The following is a 20120-nucleotide window of genomic DNA, read 5'->3' on the forward strand; positions in this document are numbered from 1 at the left end:
ACTGGCTCAGGAATGACTCGAAGACAGTGAGTTATAGATCAATCAATCAATTAATCAATCGTATTTATTGAATGCTTACTGTGTGCAGAGCACTGTACTAAGCGCTTGGGAAGTACAAGTTGGCAACATATAGAGACGGTCCCTACCCAACAGTGGGCTAACAGTCTAGAAGGGGGAGACAGAGAACAAAACCAAACATATTAACAAAATAAAATAGAATAGATATGTACAAGTAAAATAAATAAATAAATAAATAAATAAATAGAGTAATAAATATGTACAAACATATATACATATATACAGGTGCTGTGGGGAAGGGAAGGAGGTAAGATGGGGGGATGGAGAGGGGCACGAGGGGGAAAGAAGGAGGGGGCTCAGCCTGGGAAGGCCTCCTGGAGGAGGTGAGCTCTCAGCAGGGCCTTGAAGGGAGGAAGAGAGCTAGCTTGGCGGATGGGCAGAGGGAGGGCATTCCAGGACCGGGGGAGGACGTGGGCCGGGGGTCGACGGTGGGGCGGGCAAGAACGAGGCCTAACGGTGAGGAGATTAGCGGCGGGTGCGGGCTGGGCTGGACAAGGAGAGAAGGGAGGTGAGGTAGGGCTAGAAGGAGAGAAGGGAGGTGAGGTAGGGCTAGACTGTGAGCCCACTGTGGGTAGGGACTGTCTCTATATGTTGCCAACTTGTACTTCCCAAGCGTTTAGTACAGTGCTCTGCACACAGCAAGCGCTCAATAAATACGATTGTTTGATTGATTAATAGGAGGGGGTGAGGTGATGGAGAGCCTTGAAGCCAAGGGTGAGGAGTTTCTGCCTGATGCGCAGATTGATTGGTAGCCACTGGAGATTTTTGAGGAGGGGAGTAACATGCCCAGAGCGTTTCTGGACAAAGACAATCTGGGCAGCGGCATGAAGTATGGATTGAAGTGGGGAGAGACACGAGGAGGGGAGATCAGAGAGGAGGCTGATGCAGTAGTCCAGACGGGATAGGATGAGAGCTTGAACGAGCAGGGTAGCGGTTTGGATGGAGAGGAAGGGGCGGATCTTGGCAATGTTGTGGAGCTGAGACCGGCAGGTTTTGGTGATGGCTTGGGTGTGATCAACGAAAGGAGGAAAGGTGACTGTCTGTCCGTTCACCCCGGGATGGGGTACGAGTGACAAACAGCTCCAATCCCAGCCGCTTCTTCTTCTTTTATTTGGTTCCCTCTCCGAGCTACACAAAGGATTTCCACGCGTGAAACCTTGGCATTCCCAGATCCTGAATTCGTTAACCCCCTTTGTTTGTCATGGTCTGGATAGTGTCAGAATCCCTGTTATTCATTCAATCGTATTTATTGAGCACTTACTGTGTGCAGAGCAGTGTACTAAGCACAGTACTAATCCTGTTATCAGGATGTTATCAGGAGATGGAGACATCCCAGACAGACCGGAGTCACTTAGATTAATGTAGGCCCTCCTTGATTACGGAATCTTCCACGGGGCCGGAGCCCATGTTGTAAGCGCGGGGATAGATAATAATAATAATTGGCATTTGTTAAGCGCTTACTATGTGCAAAGCACTTTTCTAAGCGCTGGGGAGGATACAGGCTGATCAGGTTGTCCCATGTGGGGATCACAGTCTTCATCCCCATTTTACAGATGAGGTAACTGAGGCCCAGAGAAGTTAAGTGACTTGCCCAAGATCACACAGCTGACATGTGGCGGAGGCGGTATTAGAACCCATGACCTCTGACTCCAAAGCCCGTGCTCTTTCCACTGAGCCACGCTGCTTCTACAAAGTCATCAGGTTGTCCCTTGTGGGGCTCACAGTCTTCATCCCCGTTTTACGGGTGAGGGAATTTATCGCACAAACCACTGAGCTAAACGCTTGGAAGAGTCCACTACAAGAGAGCCGGCAGGCACTACAAGGAGCTTCCACCCCACCGGGGTGTGGTTCCCGGCAGCTCTCCGGGACTACATCACCTCCTCCCTCCACCCCTCCCTCAGCGTCCAGCGCAGTGTGTCTGTCCGGCCTCCCCAGCAGGCTGGCAGCTTCCGAGGGCAGGGACCGAATCTCCTCCTCCCTCTGTCCCTACCCCGGTGTCCATCCCGGTCTGTGCGTGTCTGGCCTCTCCAGCAGACTGGCCGCCTCCGAGGGTGGGGATCGTGTCCTCTCCTCTTCCCCCTGCCCTCCCTGGCAGCCGACAGTCTGAGTTTTGCCTGAGGCCTGCAAGTCCCGGGCTCCTCTTTCCCTTGGGTGTCTGCCCCCCGCTCCCCGACCCTTTCATACACCCCCATCGCCCCTTCTGCCAGGGCCTGACGTGGCTCGGGTCGGCCAATCTGTGGGGGCGGAGGGAGGCGAGGAGCCAAGCCTGCCCGAATCAGATGGGGCCGACGGGCCCCTCGATTTGCCTCACTGTTCTCCTGACTTGCGGCTGTGGGGAGGAGTAAACCACATAGCTCTTCCTAGGTTGTGGGCTATCCGAGGTTCAGGGCCTAATTAATAACAATAATAATAGTATTCGTTCAGTGCTTACTATGTGCCAGGCGCTGACCAAGAGCTATGGTAGATTCAAGCAAATCACGTTGGACACAGTCCCCGTCCCATGTGGGGCTCACAGTCTCAATCCCCATTTTACAGATGAGGTAACTGAGGCCCAGAGAAGTGAAGTGACTTGCCCAAGGTCACACAGCAGACAAGTAATGGATCCGGGATTAGAACCCATTCATGACCTTCTGAATGCTAGGCCCATGCTCTATCCACTACACCATGCTGCTTCTCTAATTCTTGGGTATTCTGCCCCAGCAATTAGTAAAGTGCTCTGCACATAGTAAGAGCTTAATAAACACTATTAGTACCACCACTCTAGGAAGCCTTCCCAGATTCACTTGTCTCATGCAGTTTCATCCCAACCAACACCCCAGGACCCCAACCACTCAACACTCGTACCCACTCTCTCACTCGGCCCTCACCTACATTCCCACTTTCCTTTTTCCTCCTATCTGTACTTCCCCACTGTCTGTCTCCGCTAGACAGTCAGCTCCTTGAGGGGAGGAATCATATCTACTAACTCTACTGTACTTTCCCAAGTGCTCTGCACCCAGATTAATAATAATAATAGTAATAATACTAACAGTAATTGTGGTGCATGTTAAGCCCTTACTACATGCCAGCATTGTACTTCCCACTGGGGTATATACAAGATAAGTGATTTGCCCAAGGTCACACAGCAAGTACGTGGCAGGCTTGGAATTAGAACCCAGGTCCTACTAACTCCCAGGTCTGTGTTCTTTCCGGTAGGACTCAATGCTTCTATTGTAAGCTGAGAAGGTCCTGAAAGCAAGGTTTGTTTGTCTCGTATTTAAGCACTTACTATATGTCCGGTACTGTACTAAGTGATGGGGGAGATACAAACTAATCAAGTTGGACACGGTCCAAGACCCACATGCAGCTCACAGTCTTAATCCCCATTTTATAGATGATGAAACTGAGGCACAGAGGAAGTGAAGTGCCTTACCCAAGGTCACACAGCAAAGGTTTCCCTCAAAACCCCGTCCTCTCCCTGACTTTCCCGTCACTATGGACGGCACTACCATCCTTCCCGTCTCACAAGCCCGCAGCCTTGGTGTCATCCTTGACTCCGCTCTCTCGTTCACCCCCCACCTCCAATCCGTCACCAAAACCTGCCGGTCTCACCTTCACAACATCGCCAAGATCCACCCTTTCCTCTCCATCCAAACCGCTACCTTTTTGGTACAATTTCTCATCCTATCCTGACTGGATGACTGCATCAGCCTCCTTTCTGATCTCCCATCTTCCTGTCTCTCCCAGCTTCAGCCTATACTTCACTCTGCTGCCTGGATTATCTTTCTACAGAAACACTCTGGGCATATCACCCCCGGCCCCCTCCTCAAAAATCTCCAGTGGTTGCCTATCAACCTCCATATTAATCAAAAACTCCTCACTATTGGCTTCAAAGCTCTCCATCTCCTCGCCCCCTCCTACCTCACCTCCCTTCTCTCCTTCTATAGCCCAGCCCACACACTGTGCTGCTAACCGCCTCACTGTGCCTCGTTCTTGCCTGACCCGCCGTCGACCCCCGACCCACATCCTACCTCTGGCCTGGAATGCCCTCCCTCCTCACATCTGCCAAAATAGCTCTCTTCCCCCCTTCAAACCCTACTGAGAGTTCACCTCCTCCAGGATGCCTTCCCAGACTGAGCCCCCTTATCCTCTGCTCCTCCTCCCCTCCCCATCACCCCTACTTCCTCCCTCTGCTCTACCCCCTTCCCCTCCCTACAGCACTTGTGTATATTTGTACATACTTATTATTCTATTTATTTTATTAATGATGTGTATATATCTATAATTCTATTTATTTTGATGCTGTTGATGCCTATCTACTTGTTTGGTTTTGTTGTCTGTCTCCCCCTTCTAGACTGTGAGCCCATTGTTGGGCAGGGATTGTCTCAGTTGCCAAATTATACTTTCCAAGCGCTTAGTACAGTGCTCTGCACACAATAAGCGCTCAATAAATATGATTGAATGAATGAATGAGAGCCAGTATTAGAACTCAGATCCTTCTGACTCTCAGGCCCCTACTCTATCCACTAGGCCATGTTGCTTCTCTTGAAGGGATCTTATTTACTGTATTGTACTCTTTCAAGTGCTCAATAAATGGCATCTATTAGGAACGTACTATGTGCCAAGCAAGGTACAAAGCACTGGGACAGATACAAGATGATCAGGACAGACACAATCCCTGTTCTGCATAAGGCTCATAGGCTAAGTTTGACGGAGTAGGATTTAATGCCCATTTTATAGGTGATGAAACTGAGGCACAGAGAAGTTAAGTGACTTGTCCAGGGTCACAAAGCAGACAAGTAGCAGAACTGGGACTGAGACCCAGGTCCTCTGGCTCCCAGGCCCGGGCCCTTCCCATGCTTCCTTCCCGGAGGAGCAGCGTGGCTCAGTGGAAGGAGCTTGGGCTTTGGAGTCAGAGGTCATGGGTTCAAATCCTGGCTCTGCCAATTGTCAGCTGTGTGACTTTGGGCAAGTCACTTAACTTCTCTGTGCCTGAGTTACCTCATCTGTAAAATGGGGATTAAGACTGTGAGCCCCACCGACCCGGGACAACTTGATCACCTTGTAACCTCCCCAGCGCTTAGAACAGTGCTTTTCACATAGTAAGTGCTTAATAAATGCCATTATTATTATTATTATTATTATTATTATTATTATTATTATTTTATGCTGCTTCCTTGATTTTTTTTTTTAATGGTATTTGTCAAGCACTATGTGCCAGGCAATGTACTAAGCAGTTGGGTAGAAACAAGTTAATTAGGATGGACACAGTCCCTCTACCACATGGGGCTCAGAGTCTTAATCTCCATTTTATGATGAGGTAACAGAGGCCCAGAGAAGCAAAGTGAAGTGACTTGCCCAAGGTCACACAGCAAACAAGTAGCAGACTGAGATTAGAACCCAGGCCCTCTCACTCCCAGGCCTGTGCTCCTTCCACTAGACCCCGTATCTTCCCAGATTAATACCATCAACTGATCGATTGATTGAGTCCCCGCTTCCATCTCGCTTGCCGGTCAGGGCCCTGGCTCCGGACACGCCGGGCTGGAACAAGCACCGGGAAGCCCTGGTGCTGGGGGCTGGACTCTGGCCGCCCTGGGTGGCCGCACCCTGAGGCACCTCCTGCTGAATCTGTTGCCCTCTGGACTTTGTCTTTTATGTTGCTTTTGTACTTCAATTACCCACCTTCCCCTCTGGATCTGTCCCACCCCAGGCCCGACCCTGCACATCCCTGCAGGCCAAAGGTCACTGGGTATTTCTTCCCAGGGAGGAGAAGCAATAGGCATTTAAGGCAAACTTTTACTCCGAATGATTGACTGTGCGACCCAAGATGGAGTGAAGGAGGCTGAGGAGGGCGAGGAAGAGCTTGCCCCTTTGTGACCACTGGCTCTACTGGCCCCAGAGGTTGGCGGTTGATTGTAGGATTTGTTCAGCGCTTACTATGTGTCAAGCTCCATACTAAGCTCTGGGGTAGATACAAGATCATCACATCAGACACAGTCCATATCCCGCATGGGGCTCACAATCTAAGGAGGAGGGACTGCCGGTGCTGAATCCCCGTTTTACAAATAATAATAATAATGATGGCATTTATTAAGCGCTATGTGCAAAGCACTGTTCTAAGCGCTGGGGAGGTTACAAGGTGATCAGGTTGTCCCACATGGGGCTTACAGTCTTAATCCCCATTTTCCAGATGAGGTAACTGCGGCCCAGAGAAGTTAAGTGACTTGCCCAAAGTCACACAGCTGACAATTGGCGGAGCTGGGATTTGAACCCATGACCTCTGACTCCAAAGCCCGTGCTCTTTCCTTTGAGCCACGCTGTACAGATGAGAAAACTGAGGCCCAGAGAGGAAATTATTATCATCACTGATGATCATAATAATAATAAAAATAAGGGTATCTGTTGAGAGCTTACTATGTACCAGGCACTGTACTAAGTGCTGGGCTGGATACAAGCTAATCAGGTTGGACACAGTCCCTTGTCCCCCAGGAGGGTCACAGTCTCAGTCTCCATTTTGCAGATGAGGTAACTGAGGCACAGAGAAGTGACTTGTTCAAGGTCACACAGCAGAGAAGTAGCGGAGCTTGGATTAGAACCCATGACCTCCTGTCTCCCAGGTCCGTGCTCTATCCACTAGACCATCCTGCCAAGGTGACACAGCAGGTCAGCGATGGAGCTGGGATTAGAAGCCAAGTCCCTTGACTTCCAGCCCTGTGCTCCATCCTCTAGGCCACGCCGTTTCTCCTGGAATGTCTAGTCTGCAGGCTCCTTGTGGGCAGGTATGGGGTCTTCCAATGCTATTATTTTGGAGGCGGCCTAGCGGAAAGACCCCCAGTCTGGGAATCAGAGGACCTGGTTTCTCATCCCTGCTCCACCATTGCCTGCTGTATGACGCTGGGCAGGTCACTTCATTTCTCTTTCCTTGTTTCCTCATCTGTGAAATAAATGGGGATTCAACACCTGATTTCCCTCCTCCTTAGGCTGTGACCCCCATGTGGGATAGAGACTGCGTCCAAGCGATTAACTTGTCTCTACCCCAGTGCTTAGAATGGTGCAAGATGCACAGTAAGTGCTTAACAAATACCATTATTACTTTCCCAGATGCTTAGTATAGCGCTCTGCACACAGTAGGTGATCAATAAATACCATTGATTGATTGATTGAAGGGAAACCACTACCTTCCTGGTTCAATCCCTCATCCTATCCCAACTGGATTACTGTTTCAGCCTCCTTTCTGATCTCCCATCCTCCTGTCTCCCCCCTGCTTGAGTCTATACTTCACTCTGCTGCCCGGATTATCTTTGAACAGAAACGCTCGGGGCATGTCACTCCCCTCCTCAAAAATCTCCAGTGGTTGCCTGTCAACCTACGAATCAAGCAAAAACACCTCACTCTCGGCTTCAAGGCTGTCCATCACCTTGCTCCTTCCTACCTCACCTCCCTTCTCTCCTTCTCCAGCCCAGCCCGCACCCTCCACTCCTCTGCCGCTAACCTCCTCACTGGGTCTCGTTCTCGCCTGTCCCGCCGTCAACCCCCGGCCCACGTCTTTCCCCGGGCCTGGAATGCCCTCTCTCCACAAGTCCGCCAGATTAGCTCTCTTCCTCCCTTCAAAGCCCTACTGAGAGCTCACCTCCTCCAGGAGGCCTTCCCACACTGAACCCCCTCCTTCCTCTCCCCCTCCCCATCCCCCCGCCCTACCTCCTTCCCCCTCCCCACAGCACTTGTATATATTTGCATATATTACTCTATTTTACTTGTACATTTTTACTACTCTTTATTCTACTATGTGCATATAGCTATAATTCTATTTATACTGATGGTTTTGACACCTGTCTACATGTTTTGTTTTGTTGTATGTCTCCCCATTCTAGACTGTGAGCCCGTGGTTGTGTAGGGACTGTCTCTATATGTTGCCGGCTTGTACTTCCCAAGTACTTAGTACAGTGCTCTGCACACGGTTAAGTGCTCAATAATTACAATTGAGTGAATGAATGAATGAGTTTCTACTTGATGTGGAAAGGAATCGATAACCATTGGAATTTGTTGAGTAGTGTCTGGTTTTATTGACACGATTATGTCCTGGTTCTCTTCCTATCTCTCTGGCTGCTCCTCAAATTCTTTGCCTCTGCTGCCTCCCACCCTCTAATTGTGGGGGTCCCTCAAGGCTCAGTTGTGGGTCCCCTTCTATTCTCCATCTACACCCACTCCCTTGGAGAACTCATTCGCTCCCACTGTTCCAACTCCCATCTCTATGCAGATGATTCCACGATTCAATCAATCGTATTTATTGAGCGCTTACTGTGTGCAGAGCACTGTACTAAGCACTTGGGAAGTACAAGTTGGCAACATATAGAGACAGTCCCTACCCAACAGTGGGCTCAGCCTAGAAATTCCCTCTACAAACCTGACCTCTCTCCTCTGAGGTCTCGTATTTCCCCCTGCCTTCAAGAAATCTCTTCTTGGATGTCACTGTGGGCAGGGATTGTCACTCTTTATTGCTGTATCATACTTTCCCAAGTGCTCAGTACAGTGTTCTGCATCTGGTAAGCGCTTAATAGATACAACTGAATGAATGAATGTCCCGCTGACATCTCTATCTCAACATGTCCAAAACAGAACTCCTCATTTTCCCACCCCAACCCTGCCCACTCCAGGATTTTCCCATCACTGTAAGCAATACCATCATCCATTAAGCCCACAACCTTGGCATTACCCTTGTATCCATCCCTCATCAACCCCTATATTCAGTCTGTTGCCAAATCCCATTAGTTGTCCCTCCACAACATTCCCCAGATCCATCCCTTCCTCTCCGTCCGGGTGACCCCCCGGGCTGGTCTTAGTGCTCGGTCCTGGCGGTGGGTCCAGACTTGGCTTCATTACTGCACTGGCCTCTTGAAGTGCGGGGAGAGGTTGGGGGTGAGGGGAGGGTGCCTCCCCTGTGGGTCTGCACCGGCCCCGCCGGGCTCTGCTGCTCACAGCCCATCAGCCCTGGTCAGCAGAGCCCCAAGGCACTGGCCCGAGGAGAGGGGGCTGGGCCAGGGCATTTCTGTCCGGGCACAGGAGCGGAGATGGGCTGCCGGCGGCTCGGGGTCTGACCCGAAGAGGACAGCTGGGCTGAGTGGGGACCTGCCGGGATAGTGGGCACTGGGGACGGGGGACCCTGCCAGGATGGTGGGGGCTGGAGGTGTGGGGACCTGCTGGGCAGTGGACACTGAGGGCACGGAGCCCTGCCAGGGTGGTGGGTGCTGTGGGTGCTGAGAGTGTGGTGTTGGAGACCATGGCCGCCTGGGGGTGGGTCCCTGTGGTTCAGCCGAGTCCACCAGCAATTGGGCCCAAACATGGCGGGCTGGTATGCCCCACGTGGATTCTTACCGAAGACCCGGCCCCAGAATTCGGAGCCGCGAGGGAAGCCCCTTTGCCGCTGTCCCGGAGTCACGCCGGGACTTGGGCCAGTTGCGGTGGGGAGCTGAGGCCCGGCCCCTAAAGAGGTGCGGTGATTGGTGTGAGCGGGTGGGCGTGCCGAGGGCGCAGGAGCCCACAGAGGAGGCTGAGAGGGCGGGACAGACTTCCGGTCCCCCTGCCGTATCCACTGCTAAGGAGACTTGGTGCCGGCCACAAAGAGGGAGTCCAATCCAGCTGCCGCTGCCACCTCCATGGCCCCCAGCCCCTCCTGGGGCTCCTCCCTGAGCTCCGCCCACCACGGCTGGCGGGAGCGGCGTAGGGCGGACAGGTGGGCCTGCCGGGCTTGGGTGGCCACTGGCCGGGACCGGCTCACGAAGGCCTGCGAGCCGACTCCTGTGGCCTCCTGGAGCCCCGGAGCACCTGTTGAGGGGAGGAAGAGAATGGCCCTGGACCTGCCGCCTGGCCCGAGACCCGGCCCCCCCGGAACCTGCCCCCACCCAGAGCCAGATAGGTGGCATGCCCCAGCCGGGCTGGAGCTGGCCTGTCCAAGGGTCCAGGCTGACCATTCTGAAGACAAACCCATCCAGGCCTCGCCCAGGATCTCCCCCGGGGACTGCAATAAAGAACTCAAGTGGGTAGACCAGCAGCAGAATTTGGCATGAACCAACGGCCAGGCTCAAACCCTCGAGACTCAACTCAAGCAACTCTTCTTGGGGGCGGGGGCGGGGCCAAGGACAGGGAGGAGAGTGGGAAGGGCAGGCTGGGGTGAGGCAAGGGCAGGGCAGGGCAGGGGCTGGGGGCCCAGGGCCTACGTACGCATCAGCTGGTCGATATCGGTGCTGATCTGAGCCATCCAGGCTTCTCTGCGCTGCTCTGCCCGGCGGCTCAGGCCGCGGGTCACCAAGTGACGGCCCAGCCTCTCCTGGGCCTGGACGTGAAGCTCGCGGCTGGCCGCGTCGGTCCTGAGCCGAGCCTGGGGGAAGGTGTGCACGGCGATGACCCTGAGCGCTGACCGGGCCGGGCCGGACAACTGCCGGGCCCAGGTCTGCTCTCAAGGCTTTGGAAACCAAATAGGATCATCAACCTGGCTTCCTTTCGCTACCAACTGCCCAAGTGCCCAACCGCCCAGCCATCCAACTGCCCGAGTGCCAATTCCTGTCAGTTTCCTCTCTGCCTGCACTCCGACCTTCTCCCCAGTTTCCAGCAGCCGGAGAGCTGCCCATTCATTCATTAAGTCATTCAATCATATTTATTGAGCGCTTACTGTGTGCAGAGCACTGTACTAAGCGCTTGGGAAGTACAAGTCGGCAACATATAGAGACGGTCCCTACCCAATCACGGGCTCACAGTCTAGAAGGGGGAGGCAGACAACAAAACAAAACACGTAGACAGGTGTCAAAATCGTCAGAACAAATAGAATTCTGGCCAACCCCCACCGGTCTGCTTAGATGTGGGACCTCGGGGCCTGGGGCTGGAGTAGGGGGGCAGGGGAAGAGTCCCCATATCAAAAATAGCCCCCGTTTCTGGTGGACATACATGTGGCTAGCTGGGACGGTGGGTGGGTGGGCCCTTCACTGTGACGCCCAGCCAGGCCGCCGAGAGCCAGGCCGCCGAGAGATAGTCATCTCCTGCAGCTGCATTCGCCTGGAGTCCCAACAGCTGGGGCTGGGGTTCTTTCTGCCCTGGCCCACATTGGGGTACCAGGGGCGGGAGCCCCATGATTCCAGGCAGGAAAGGAGAACCTGGGGGCTAGGGTGGGCGGCTGGGAGAACCAGGGGGAGAAAGAGGGAAAAGGAAAGCCAATGGGGAAGACGGGGTGAAGGGGAGAGCAAAGCAGCCAAGAAAGATGGACAAGAAGAACTGAAGAGGAGGAAAAGGAAGAGAAGGAGGAGAAAGAGGAAGAGAAGGAAGAGGAGGAGAAACAGGAGGGAGGGTGGGCCAATGGCCAGGAAGGGCAGGAGAGCGGGCTAAGACGAGAGCCGCCTCCGGCTCTCCCTGCTCAGGCCGGACCCCAGCGGGGGCCACGGTCCACTGTGCTCTGGGCCGGGCACGTACCGGGTGCAGACTGAGGTGCTCCTCCACTCGCTGCTTCAGCTGCAGCCTGCGTGAGTCCGAGAGCCCGGGCCCCCGCCCCCAGCTCTGCCAGCCAGCCAATTCCATCCTCTCCTGCCGCCGCCGGGCAAGGAACCGAAGCACCTGCAGAGAACCAGGGGCTCGCTCTCCCTCCTGCCTCCACCCGCGCCCTGCAGCCCCCAGTCCATCTGACTCTGTCCATGCCCCACCACCCCCAGCCCACCCAACTCCACCTGCACTCTGCAGCCCCCAGCTCTCCCTGGGGCTGCTGCCAGTCAGCTAGGAAAGGCAGGGGAAAAGCTACAGAGAAAAGCCATCATGCCCCACCCCCGACCCCCTTGGCTCCCTCTCTGCTATTTTCTCCCTCTTCCCCACCCCTCTGTTTCCTTCCAAGCTCAACTGGTCATGTCCCCTCGAGACAAAACTGCCCTCCTCCCCGGCCTTGGGAACCGTGCCCCTCTGCCCAATTGGGGCGGATGGGGCGAGGGGAGGATGGGGCGTGGGGCAGAGGAGGATGTGGTGGGAAGAGGTTGGGGTCCAGTGTGACCACCTTCCCTCCCTCTCCTGATGCCCTGGTGGGCTGAGGCAGGGGTGTCCCCTCACATCCCCCCTGAACCCACGGACACGCAAGCCCGGTCAGGGTCCCTCTCCCTGCCCACAAATGGCCATCCCTCCATCGCAGCTGCCCGCCCGCCCGCGAGCCACAGAGCCACTGACGGTCCTCTGGAGGGTGACGGCGGCCTTGTGCTCCCGGAGACTCTGCTTGTGGCGGTGGAAGTCCCTCCTGGCTCGGTGGCCCCGCCAGTGCCTCTGGATGGTCAGGGCGCATCGCTCCTCCACTTCCTGCTGATGCTTCCCCACCTGACCTGCACAGGAAGCCAGGGGTTCCTCTCTCAAGCCTCCACTGACCCCATCCTCATCCTCAAGTGCTCAATAAATACGATTGAATGAATGAATGAAAAGTGCCCCCCGCCCTTCCCTGATCACCCCCCACCCCTGGCTACTGACTAGACCCCACCGCTGGCCTCTCACCACCCCCAACCCCGGCCTCTGACAGTCCCCCACCCCAGCGTCTCTGCCATCTTCCCCCCGGCCCCTGACCCCACCACTCCTGAGGCTCAGGATTAGCTCCTGAACATTTCCCTTTCCTGTCTCTTCCCCTGCTCCCGCCCTCTGCCACTGGATGGGTGAGGGGAGGACAGGGCCATGGGATTGTAGGAGAGCGCTCATGGCTTGGGCCAGGCTTCACGCTGCACTGGGTCCTTCCTTGGGGTTAAATCCTGAGGGGGCATGGGAGGCTCAGGGCTCTGGTCCCGGGCTTCTCTCTGGGCTGGGCTTGGCTCGCGCCTTCCATTGGGACTCCATAATTGATTTTGGTGTCTGCCTCCCCCTCCGGACTAGAAGTTTCTTGTGGGAAGGGAACAGGTCTACCAACTCTGTTTTAGTGTTATAATAATAATGATAATAGTGGCAATTGTTAAGCACATACTGTGCGCCAAACTCTGTACTAAGTGCTGAGGTAGATATATGAGATAATCAGATCCCACACAGGAGAAGGGAATTAATTCCCATTTTGCAGTTGAGAGAACTGAGGCACAGAGAAGTGATGTGACATGCCCAAGGTCACACAGCAGATAAGTGGTGGAGAGGGAAGCAGCATGGCTCAGTGGAAAGTTCACGGGCTTTGGAGTCAGAGGTCACGGGTTCAAATCCCAGCTCCGCCACCTCATTCATTCATTCAATCGTATTTATTGAGCGCTTATTGTGTGGAGAGCACTGTACTAAGCGCTTGGGAAGTACAGGTTTCCATTATAAGTTGGCACATGAAAGCTATCTTTCAGTTATTTTATAATAAAATGTACATTTTTGGTAATATGTGCATTTTGGGTAGGTTATCCCACTTCCAGTTGTGTTTTCTGTATTGTGGTATTTGTTGAGTGTCAGCTGTGTGACTTTGGGCAATTCACTTAACTTCTCTGAGCCTCAGTTCCCTCATCTGTAAAATGGGGATTAAGACTGTGAGCCCCCAGTGGGACAACCTCATCATCTTGTAACCTCCCCAGCGCTTAGAACAGTGCTTTGCACATAGTAAGTGCTAATAAATGCTATCAAAACCCCCCCCAAAACCCAGGTCCTCTGACTCCCAGGCTCCTGCTCTTTCCACTAGGCCATGCTGCTTCTCTCCCAAGTGCTCTCCCGAGCACTTAGTTTAGGGCTCTGCATACAGTAAGCACGCTCAAAAAATACCACCGAGCGATTGCCTGACAGACTCCCTTGGGGCTCCGCTCCCTCTCAGGGTTTCACAGGTGTCTGAATCCAGCAAAGTGGGCTGGGAAGCCTTAGGCAGAGTCAGTGTGGCAGCCCAGGAGGCTGAGAGACGCCCCTATCCCCTGCCGGCTCCTCCACTTGGCCCTCAGACCGGGAAGGCCGTGGCAGAGTGCACACATCCCAGGACCCAGGGCCAGGCCACTAGGAACCGAGGCTCTGGGGCTCCCCTTGATGGCAAAACTCAGCCTGCGGGCAGCTCCTCCTCCTCCCCAGTCTCCCATCCTGGGAAAAATAATAATACTAATGCTACTAATAAAAATAATAATGATAATAATGGCATTTGTTAAGAGCTTACTATGTGCCAGGCACAGCTCAGGATTGACCCTGGCAGGAGCTCCAGGACACTTAGGTGGAACAGTCAACCCCCCTGACTGTCCCCCAGTGACCCAGCATGGATCATCCAACACCTCTGACTCTCCCCTCTCCATACATGATTCTCTCCCAGTGACCCAGCACGGACCATCCAACACCTGTGACTCTCCCCTCTCCATCCCTGACTCCCCCAGTGAGCCAGCATGGACCATCCCACACCTCTGACTTTCCCCTCTCCATCCCTGACTCTCCCCAGTGACCCAGCAGGGATCATCCAACACCCCTTAATATAGTAAGCACTTACCAAATGCCACCATTATTACTACGTGCCAGACACTGTACTAAGCGCTGGGGTAGATCCAAGATAATCAGGCTGGACACAGTTCTGCCCCACATAGGGTTCACAGTCTTAATCCCCATTTTACAGATGAGATACCTGAGGCATAGAGAAGTTAATTGTCTTGCCCAGGGTCACACAGCAGACAAGTGGCGGAGCCGGGATTAGAACCCAGTCCTCCGACTCCCAAGCCTTTGCTCGTTCTATTAAGCCATGCTGCTTCTCCAGACGCGACTCTCCCCCAGTGAGCCAACATGGACCACCCCCTACCCCTGACTCGCCCCTCTCCATCCCTGACTCTCTCTCAGTGGCCCTGCACAGGCCATCCAACCCCCGTGACTCTCCTCTCTCCGACCCTGACTCTTTCCCAGTAACCTATCACAGACTATCCAACCCATTTGACTCTCCCCAGTGACCCTGTATAGACCATCCAGTGCCCCTGACTCTGCCCGTTCCATCCCTCACTCTACCCCAGTGACCCAGCACAGAGCATCCGACACCCCTGACTGCATAACTGGGGGAGACTCAGGAATGGAGAGACAATAATAATAATAATAATAATAATAATAACAATAATAATAATAATAATGGCATTTATTAAGTGCTTACTATGTGCAAAGCACTGTTCTCAGCACTGGGGAGGTTACAAGGTGCTCAGGTTGTCCCATGGGGGGGCTCACAGTCTTAATCCCCATTTTACAGCTGAGGGAACTGAGGCACAGAGAAGTTAAGTGACTTGCCCAAAGTCACACAGCAGACAATTGGCAGAGCCGGGATTTGAACCCATGACCTCTGACTCCACAGCCCATGCTCTTTCCACTGAGCCACGCTGCTTCTTGTAAAAGTACAGGGTACGCTGCCTGGATTATCTTTCAACAGAAACGTTCTGGGTATGTCACCCCACTCCTCCAAAATCTCCAGTGGTTGCCTATCAACCTCTTTATCACATAAAATTCATTGCTGGCTTCAAAGCTCTCCATCCCCTTGCCCCTTCTTACCTCACCTCCCTTCTCTCCTTCTCCATCCCAGCCCGCACACTCTGCTCCTCTGGTGCCTCTAAGCTTCCCACTGGGCCTCCATCTCGCCTGTGCCGACGTCGATCCCTGTCCCACGTCCTACTTCTGGTCTGGAACGCCCTCCCTTCTCAAATCCACCAGGCAATCACTCTTCCCCCCTTCAAAGCTCTACTTAAGGCTTGCCTCCTACAAGAGGCCTTCCCAGACTAAGCCCCCTTTTCCTCAGCTCCCCCTCCCTTCTGTGTCACCTCGACTCGCTCCCTTTGCTCTTCCCCAATCTCCCCGCTCCACAACACTTCTGTCTATATCTATAATTCTATTTATTTATATTGATGCCTGTTCACTTGTTTTGATGTCTGTCTCCCCACTTCTAGACTGTAAGCCCAGTGCGGGCAGGGATTGTCTCTGTTGCTGAATTGTACTTTCCAAGTGCTTAATATAGTGCTCTGCACACAGTAAGCGCTCAATAAAAACAACTGAATGGATAGTCCATCCCTATCCTCTCTCTTGCTCCCTCACACCTCCACCTTCAACCACTCACTTTCCAATGGCTTCTTCCCGACTGCTTTCACACATGCTCCTGTCTCCCCTATCCTAAAAAAAACCCTCCCTTGACCCCACGGCTTTCTCCAGTCACCGCCCCATCTCCCTCCTACCACTCCTCTCCAAACTCCTTGAGCGAGTTGTCTACACCTGCTGCCTCCACTTCCTCTCCTCCAATTCTCTCCTTGACTCTCTCCAATCTGGCTTCCACCACCTTCATTCCACAGAAACTGCTCTGTCTCAAAGGTCACCGATAATCCCTTTCTTGCCAAATCCAACAGCCTCTATTCCATCCTAATCCTCCTCAACCTATCAGCTGCCTCCAACACCGTGGACCACCCCCTTCTCCCAGAAACAGTAACCAACCTTAGCTTCACAGACACTATCCTCTCCTGGTTCTCCTCCTGTCTCTGTGGCCACTGATCTTCAGTCCCTATCGATGGCTTCTCCTAAGCCTCCCACCCCCTAACTGTGGGAGTTCCTCAGAGCTGTTCTAGGTCCCCCTTCTATTCTCCGTCTACACCCACTCCCTTGGAAAGTTCGCAGCAGCCAAGTGAACTGCCTTCCCTCCTCCCCAATCAATCAATCAATCGTATTTATTGAGCGCTTACTGTGTGCAGAGCACTGTACTAAGCGCTTGGGAAGTACAAGTTGGCAACATATAGAGACAGTCCCTACCCAACAGTGGGCTCACAGTCTAAAAGGGGGAGACAGAGAACAAAACCAAACATACTAACAAAATAAAATAAATAGAATAGATATGTACAAGTAAGATAAATAAATAGAGTAATAAATATGTACAAACATATATACATATATACAGGTGCTGTGGGGAAGGGAAGGAGGTAAGATGGGGGGATGGAGGGGGGACGAGGGGGAGAGGAACGAAGGGGCTCAGTCTGGGAAGGCCTCCTGGAGGAGGTGAGCTCTCAGCAGGGCCTTGAAGGGAGGAAGAGAGCTAGCTTGGCGGATGGGCAGAGGGAGGACATTCCAGGCCCAGGCGATGACGTGGGCCGGGGGTCGATGGCGGAACAGGCGAGAACGAGGCACGGTGAGGAGATTAGCGGCGGAGGAGCGGAGGGTGCGGGGTGGCCTGGACAAGGAGAGAAGGGAGGTGAGGTAGGAGGGGGCGAGGGGATGGACAGCCTTGAAGCCCAGGGTGAGGATTTTCTGCCTGATGCGCAGATTGATTGGTAGCCACTGGAGATTTTTGAGGAGGGGAGTAACATGCCCAGAGCGTTTCTGGACAAAGACAATCCGGGCAGCGGCATGAAGTATGGATTGAAGTGGGGAGAGACATGAGGAAGGGAGATCAGAGAGAAGGCTGATACAGTAGTCCAGACGGGATAGGATGAGAGCTTGAACGAGCAGGGCAGTGGTTTGGATGGGGAGGAAAGGGCGGATCTTGGACCCCAGCCAATCCTGCTTCCCACCACCCCGGTGGGGAGGAGAACAAACCAGCAGCATGAGGTCTCATATAAACTCAGGAAAGCTAGTGGCTGAGGAGCCATTGCTGTGGACTCTGAATCACGAGGAGCAATTCTGCTCCTCTACCATTGCCTCTTATGCTGTTTGTTTTAATGTTTAAGTGTTTCATTTCTCCCAATATGTCCATCTCCGGGCCTGCCACACCTCTATTCATAGATTGTGAGACCCCCGAGTGACAGGGTCTGTGACTAATTCTCACCTGCATAGTCTTTTCCAATGCTTACTACAGTGTTCTGAACACAGTAAGCACTTAATACAAGCCATTACTACTACTACTACTAACTAACCTTGCCCATCTCCTTCTACAACCCAGCCCACATGCTTCGCTTTCCTAACACCCCCCTACTTACTGTAAATGGATCTCGTCTACCTCACCACTGACTCCTTGCCCCCATCCTGCCTTTGGCCTGGAACTCCCTCCCCGCTTCATATACCACAGACCACTATTCCCCCCACCTCCAAAGCCCTCCTAAAATCGTATCTCCTCAAAGGGGCCTTCCCTGACAAAGGCCTCATTTTCCCACAATATTTCATCATCAATCGTATTTATTGAGTGCTTACTATGTGCAGAGCACTGTACTAAGCGCTTATTTGCGCTTATTAAGCACAATATTTGCTCTTCCCTACATCATCTATGCGCTCAGACTGTACCCTTTGAGCATTTTCAGACACACCCCCACCTCCAACCCCGAGGCACTTGGGTCCATGTCTTCACACTGCCATTTCCTCTAGCTGTAATCTATTTTAATGTCCATCTCCTCCTCTAGACTGTAAGTTTGTTGCGGGCAGGGATCATGTCTACTGACTCTGTTATACTGTCTTCTCCCAAGCGCTTAGAACAGTGCTCCACACAGAGTAAGCGCTCCACAAATACCACTGACTGACGGCCTGAATGATGGGCGTCTAGGAGGGCGAGGCACAGGTGGCTCCTCTGAGTGTCCCGGTGCCGCTGATGGCAGCAGAGGTCTGGGCTGGACGGCCCTGAGCAGGCTGAGCTCAGGGAGCTCCCAGTGGGGAGGATGACCAGCCCGGGGGATGTGGAGCTTGTCCCTGAGTCTCAGGGCCGCCGAGCTCTAATCGAGTTGAGCCTCCATCCCCTTGGTTGGGACGCGCCACCAGGGAAAAGCCTGGGCTCGGGTTGGCCCCTCGGGGACCGCCCAAGTCTGGCCTTTGTGCCTCTGAGCCCAGAGTGGGGCCAGGGTCCATCCTCCCTGTGGACTCGAGGGAAGGGAGGAGAGAGGGGCTGGCTGGGGAAGCCTCTTCTTCCCCAGGGCGGGTCCCACCCTTTGAAGATGGTCCCCTGCAGATAGGGGGGAGTGGGGCGCAGGGGGGTGGGGAGAGGGAATGGAACTCTGGACCTGTGCCCAGAACCGCTCAGGGGACCCCGGGCGGTGGCCCCACCACAACATGCGCCCACCTGGGGGGATGGCCTCCAGTAAGATGAGCTGACGCTCCAGGAACCGTCTCCGGGCACGCTGCCTCTGCAGCTGCAGCTGCGCCCTGAGGGCCTCGCCTTCCCTGCAGCGGCTCCGGCACCGCTGCTCTTGTGCCCGCTTCGCTCTGCCCCAGACAGACAGGTCAGCCTCAGCCCCAGCCTCACCACCAACCAACAGGGGGGAAAGCCCGCTTCCATCTACCCACTTGGATCCCCTGGGCCCGGCCCCACTCATGCCTCCTGCTCCCTGGGCAGGGGACCTCCCCGCCCCCAAACCCAGCCCGGCCCAGACCAGCCCCACCCTGGAGCAGGGCAGGGCGGGTGCTGGGTTCTGCAGGACTGGATTTGGGCCCGCCTGGACCTGGTCCTCCCCATCCTGAGCCCAACAGGTAGTGAAAGGTCTGGTGCAACGTCCAGTACTGTACTGTGTCAGGCCACGCTACTGCCCCATGGATGCAGCCCAGCCCAGCCCGCCCTCCCCCTGCGTCCCCTGCTATGAACAGGGCAGTAGAGACTGGGCCGGCCCACAGAGGCCCTGGTTCCTCCCGCAGGCCCCGGCGCCCCATCCAGTCCGATCTGCCGGGCCTCGGCCCGGGAGCATGGGAGCAGGGGCGGCTCGGGCTCTTGGGCTCCGAGGGGAAGGTCCAGCATCCCTGGGCCGAGTGGCCAAATGGCCGGCCCTCTAGGTTTGGGACCGAAAGCCTCCGACGACCGGCCACCCCCGCCTGGCCTGTGCCATTTGGCCTGGGCTCCAAGATCGTCGACTGCCCCCTGAGGCAGAGCCCCCCTCGGACCGGGGAGGTGGGATGCCGGGTTGGTGCCAGTGGGCCGCCCCTCCCCAAGTCCCGCCGAGGCCCGCGACATCCCCACAACGCACCTGAAGCTTCGCTGCAGCGCCGTCACTGCCCGGGGAAGTTTGCTCAGCCTCTGGCGGGTGCGGAAGCCCCGCCAAGCAGCCTGGATGGCACATGCCGCATGCTGTCGTCTCTGAAACACAAACACGGCCGGGCACGACGCGGCACCACTGCGGCGCCTGCTCGCTCAGGACCCGGCCCATCGGCTCCAGGGTCCGCAGACACATCACAAATACGATAATAATAACTGTGGTATTTATTAAGCGCTTACTATG

The 20120-nt window shown here is 54.4% G+C and overlaps 1 protein-coding gene across 2 annotated transcripts in view; it reads right to left on the bottom strand.

Moving 5' to 3' along the window:
• Window positions 1-9565: 9565 nt before the first annotated feature.
• The window catches only part of IQCB1 (IQ motif containing B1), a 28132-nt gene continuing 17577 nt past the window's right edge, over window positions 9566-20120 (bottom strand). For both annotated transcript variants that reach the window (XM_038747568.1, XM_038747567.1), the window contains exons 8-13: window positions 19869-19978; window positions 18974-19116; window positions 12250-12398; window positions 11515-11655; window positions 10276-10432; window positions 9566-9879 (exon numbers count right to left, since the gene is read on the bottom strand). In XM_038747568.1, coding sequence (XP_038603496.1) covers window positions 9650-9879; window positions 10276-10432; window positions 11515-11655; window positions 12250-12398; window positions 18974-19116; window positions 19869-19978 — 930 coding nt within the window. In that variant the 3' untranslated portion in view covers window positions 9566-9649. The remainder of the gene's footprint in view (window positions 9880-10275; window positions 10433-11514; window positions 11656-12249; window positions 12399-18973; window positions 19117-19868; window positions 19979-20120) is intronic.

The sequence above is a fragment of the Tachyglossus aculeatus genome, chromosome 1 (assembly GCF_015852505.1).
Source record: "Tachyglossus aculeatus isolate mTacAcu1 chromosome 1, mTacAcu1.pri, whole genome shotgun sequence".
Lineage (NCBI taxonomy): Eukaryota > Metazoa > Chordata > Mammalia > Monotremata > Tachyglossidae > Tachyglossus > Tachyglossus aculeatus.